This window comes from Lactuca virosa, chromosome 4, assembly GCF_052849685.1.
Source record: "Lactuca virosa cultivar CGN04683 chromosome 4, Lactuca_virosa_CGN04683_v6, whole genome shotgun sequence".
Taxonomy (NCBI): domain Eukaryota; kingdom Viridiplantae; phylum Streptophyta; class Magnoliopsida; order Asterales; family Asteraceae; genus Lactuca; species Lactuca virosa.
In genome coordinates, this window is record NC_136429.1 from 517,529,375 (window position 1) to 517,534,001 (window position 4,627).

The 4,627-nt window shown below is 39.8% G+C and overlaps 1 protein-coding gene and 1 long non-coding RNA gene across 2 annotated transcripts; one reads left to right on the plus strand and one right to left on the minus strand.

The window, feature by feature from the left end:
- The first annotated feature begins 561 nt into the window (after positions 1 to 561).
- On the plus strand, positions 562 to 1,691 carry LOC145109418 (uncharacterized). The gene is made up of 2 exons (XR_013709008.1): positions 562 to 1,132; positions 1,503 to 1,691. It is a non-coding gene; the product is annotated as an uncharacterized LOC145109418 (long non-coding RNA).
- An 812-nt stretch (positions 1,692 to 2,503) lies between these two features.
- LOC145109419 (tubulin alpha chain-like) lies at positions 2,504 to 4,414 on the minus strand. Its single transcript, XM_079046564.1, has 4 exons — positions 4,251 to 4,414; positions 3,841 to 4,075; positions 3,384 to 3,754; positions 2,504 to 3,300 (listed from the first exon to the last, which is right to left on the minus strand). The coding sequence occupies exons 1-4, from the start codon at positions 4,341 to 4,343 to the stop codon at positions 2,647 to 2,649; spliced, it is 1,353 nt and encodes a 450-aa protein (XP_078902690.1). The 5' UTR covers positions 4,344 to 4,414; the 3' UTR covers positions 2,504 to 2,646.
- Between the last annotated feature and the right edge of the window lie 213 nt (positions 4,415 to 4,627).

Genomic DNA, 4,627 nt, shown 5'->3' on the forward strand with positions numbered 1-4,627 from the left:
TGGTACTCACCGCAGCCAACACGCCAACGGGTGTGGGGTTAAAATACCCACCGCGATGCCGGGTGACACTAACTGACAACCGTAACGATGATGGCCCATCCGCCAATCTAAATGGATTTGAATCCAATTTTTATCGGGTTTGAAAAACCTATTCTGGATTAAATTGTTATTTTGTTATTTTTTAAATACCTTAAAATGTTGCCTTTTTATAATACTAAAGTCATAATTGTAAATATCCCCACAAAAAAATAGTAGATTTTGTTGCACAATTATTGCAGAAAATGAAGTTTATATATATTTAAAGAAAAAAAAAAAGTAAAACAACGAAACAGTCGATGTCATTGAGTTGAAACGTGGCAGAGAGAATTCCAAGTAGAAAACCCTACCAAAACGGCCTCTTGACCGGTCTTTGTCACTCATTTTAAAAAATCACCAACACGTCGTTTTACTTTTACACAATCAAAACGCCACCTCATCCACAAATCTCCACGGACACGTGTCATCTCTTAAGCTCACCTCCCCCACCTACAAATCTCCCCAACCCCCCACCTCAGATTCCACCGTAGCTCCGTCGTCTCTATATATCATTATCATATTCACACTCACAAACACATACATATCGCCGGAATATCTCCAGCATTGTTGATTGAATACGCCCTGCGTCATTTCTCCAACTTCGATTTCAATTCTGTTACATGCTTTTATCCATGACTTTAGTGAAAAATTCTGTTAAGGATGCCGTTTCCGTGAACGCTGCAGTGGCCGGAGATTTCCGAGATCGGACAACGATGACGACGTTGAAGGTTTTGAAAGAGATCGAAACGGATCAGGAAAGTAACGCATCGTCCTCGGAAGATATGGAGTTTTACTCTCCGAAGTCGGTTGTCGCGAAGAAGTGGCCGGTGACGACGAAGGAGGTTAATGTTTCCCGCGCTCGCGTTCATGATCCGATTGTGAGGATTAGAACAGAGGATTCGCAGATCGGAGAAGATATTGGCGAATGTTTTTGTAAGTTCGATCGCTCCGGCCACAATCGCGTAGATGTTGTTGTGACATTCTCCAGGCCGGCTTCGCCTCTCAGCGGGAAGACATCGTCGCCGTCGATCAAAATCGAGCACTGAATCCGCCGCATGTTCGTCCTTTTTCTCTATCTGAATTCTCATACACCGTGTATATAACTATAATATGTCATATGTGCTTCGATCATGAATATGTTTTGTGCCTGTGCATCTACGACTGTAATTAAGCTTGTGTAGTTTGATCAGAATCATTTCATAAGTATTTTAGATCTGAAATTCTCCTTTATGTTCAAATTTTAGTTCGTGTTGAATTCAAATCTCCACATATGAGATTGAATCTACTGCTAGTTTGCCAGAATTAGAAAAATCCGCCACTTGATTCCATTATTCCTATTGTTAATTCTACGACCAATTGAATCTATATTCATGTTTCATTCCTCTATTGTTGTTGGTTTACACAGTGCTTTTTGATGATCATCCCAGGTGAAGATATGCGAGCAGGAAGCTAGGGAGACACCATGAAATAGAGAGTTTTAGATTTTCTTCATTAGTTCGCGAAATAAAGTATGTAGAGAGTGCAGAGCAGGTTTTTTCTTGTACAGTGAAAACTCAGAAAGTATATAAAGAGCCCTCTCTCTTTGATATAATCATCAGTTCCTTTTTGTTTCTCAACTGCTTTTCTACCTCTTTGATTAAATTTTATGCTTTGAGACCCAATGAATTACTAATACTTTCAATAGATGCAGGAAAGCAGATGATCATGGAACCAGGTATTTTTTTAGAGTAGTTCATGATTAAATAAAAATATGGTCCTTAAAGGAACCCAACAACTTGAAAAACCTCAAGAAAATTAAAATTGAAGTTTGTTGCTGCAAGAATAGTAAAAAATCAATACTTTGGGTGAACATGTTGGAAATGATTCTTTAATTTTAGGCACTTCTTCACTTCTTCAAGAGTGTTTACACTTTAGTGGTTACAAAAACATAAAATACAATCAGATTTAATAAGGATATATAAGTCAGTATTAAAACAAAAACAGATTAATATTAGTTTGGAATCTCATAATTTTAACCGTTCAAAAAGGAAAACATATTAATTGTAGGAGTTCAGGAGCCTTAAAAAGACACTTTATGCCTTATGGGTGGAATTACTCTAGAATGAACAAAATTTGGAAAAGTCTTGGCACTAATTCTCGGTCAAATCGAACGTCAAGTAACGAGTTGGTTTGCTTAATGGGCACTCCCACTACTAGTCAATTCAGATATTAATCATGTCCAAACCCAATCAAGCATTGGTGAGAATGTAGGTGATAACCTTTTAGAATAATTACATTTTATGTCAATAGATGTTTCAACATTCCATCTAACACTTCAATAACACCTTGATGTTTAATCTCGTAGTTTGGCTTTAATAAACATTTAACACTTGTAAATTGATTCAAATAAAAAGGTAGGTATCTCCACTTAAATATATGTCACATTGAATTAAAACAAGCAAGACACCATTTGTATTCAAATTCACGACATTACATAAAACAACAAAACAAAAGTCATAAAAGCAACCAATGAGCCCATTGGTTTTGTAAACAAAAGCTTACTTTTACTGCTAATAATAATTCATAACCTAATTAATACTCATCCCCTTCATCTTCTTCCCCATCAGCAGACTCAAGCCCAACTTCCTCATAATCTTTCTCAAGCGCAGCCAAATCCTCTCTCGCCTCACTAAATTCACCTTCCTCCATTCCCTCACCCACATACCAATGCACAAACGCCCTCTTCGCATACATCAAATCAAACTTATGATCGATCCTGGAGAACACTTCAGCCACACTAGTTGAATTCGAAATCATACAAACAGCACGCTGTACTTTAGCCAAATCACCACCGGGAACCACCGTCGGAGGTTGGTAGTTGATTCCGCATTTGAATCCAGTCGGACACCAGTCTACGAACTGAATCGTTCTTTTGGTTTTGATGATCCCCACGGCGGCGTTCACGTCTTTTGGGACTACGTCGCCTCTGTACATCAAGCAACACGCCATGTATTTTCCATGGCGTGGGTCGCATTTTGCCATCATGGATGCTGGTTCGAAGGCGCTGTTGGTGATTTCGGCGACGGAGAGCTGTTCGTGGTAGGCTTTTTCGGCGGAGATGACTGGAGCGTATGAGGAAAGCATGAAATGGATTCTTGGGTATGGGACTAGATTGGTTTGGAACTCGGTCACGTCGACGTTCAAAGCACCGTCAAATCGGAGGGATGCTGTTAGAGATGATATAACCTGCAAATCGGGAAGAAAATTTAAAATTTTGAAATCGGAATCTTTTCTGTCATTCGGATTCTCATAGGAACTTAATCGAGTACCTGGGATACGAGCCTGTTGAGATTGGTGTAGGTGGGGCGTTCGATGTCGAGAGATTTACGACAGATGTCGTAAATGGCTTCGTTATCGAGGAGAACTGAGACATCGGTGTGCTCGAGGAGAGAGTGAGTGGAGAGAACGGAGTTGTATGGCTCGACTACAGATGTGGAGACTTGTGGTGAAGGGTAAACGGTGAAACCGAGTTTTGATTTCTTTCCATAGTCGACTGATAACCTTTCCAGAAGCAGAGAACCCAGACCAGAGCCGGTTCCACCTCCGACGGCGTGAAAAACAAGGAACCCTTGGAGACCAGTGCAGTTGTCTGCTAGCTTCCGGATCCGATCAAGGCACAGATCGACAATCTCCTTACCAACTGTACGATTAAATGCATCAAAGAGATAGATCTCCTAAGTGTTCGACAAAATGCCTCATAGATTTTGAATAGTTAGATGTACTTACTTGTGTAATGACCTCTTGCGAAGTTGTTAGCAGCGTCTTCTTTGCCGCTGATGAGTTGTTCTGGGTGGAAAAGTTGTCTGTAAGTCCCTGTTCGGACCTCATCGATGACAGTAGGTTCCAGATCTACAAACACCGCCCGGGGAACATGTTTACCGGCGCCGGTTTCACTGAAAAACGTGTTGAAGGCGTCGTCTCCACCTCCAACAGTCTTATCACTAGGCATTTGACCATCAGGCTGCAAAAAGTATCAAATCAAGAAGAAAATTAGATCATAGCTCAATAACTAATCAAACACAAAGCAGAACACCAGATCTAAAAATTATACAAACAGAAAACACATAGTTATAGAACTTCAAACAATTTCGAGCTCAGATCTCGAAAGTGAGGAAGAAACAAGTAATTTTCGGTACCTGAAGGCCATGTTCGAGGCAATAGAGCTCCCAGCAAGAGTTTCCGACTTGGATTCCAGCTTGACCAATGTGAATCGAAATGCACTCTCTCATTTTCGGAAGATTTTTAGGGCAAATTTGGGGATAATATTAGAAAAGGGGTAGTGATATTGTAGGGTTTGTTGTTATTTATAGATAAAAGCTGTTTCAATTTTAAACGGGCGAGAAATTAAAGTGGCTCCAAATACGCAGCTTTTTGAAATTTGAAATGGCTTGTAGCTGGCTTTTTTTTACCGTTATTACTTTTTGAAATATTTTGAATTTAGAATTTCTTATGGTGTGATTTACTGATTTAGGTCGACATTTTGGGTTTCATTGAGCCCAAATTTAGGTGGGTT

Bases quoted from the DNA above. Each gene is read 5' to 3' on its own strand.
- LOC145109419 (XM_079046564.1), bottom strand. From the start codon at position 4,343: ATGAGAGAGTGCATTTCGATTCACATTGGTCAAGCTGGAATCCAAGTC. The intron at 3,755-3,840 runs GTAAGTACATCT...TTAATCGTACAG, and splicing joins CGCAAGAGGTCATTACACAA to TTGGTAAGGAGATTGTCGAT. The intron at 3,301-3,383 runs GTACTCGATTAA...CCCGATTTGCAG, and splicing joins TCAACAGGCTCGTATCCCAG to GTTATATCATCTCTAACAGC.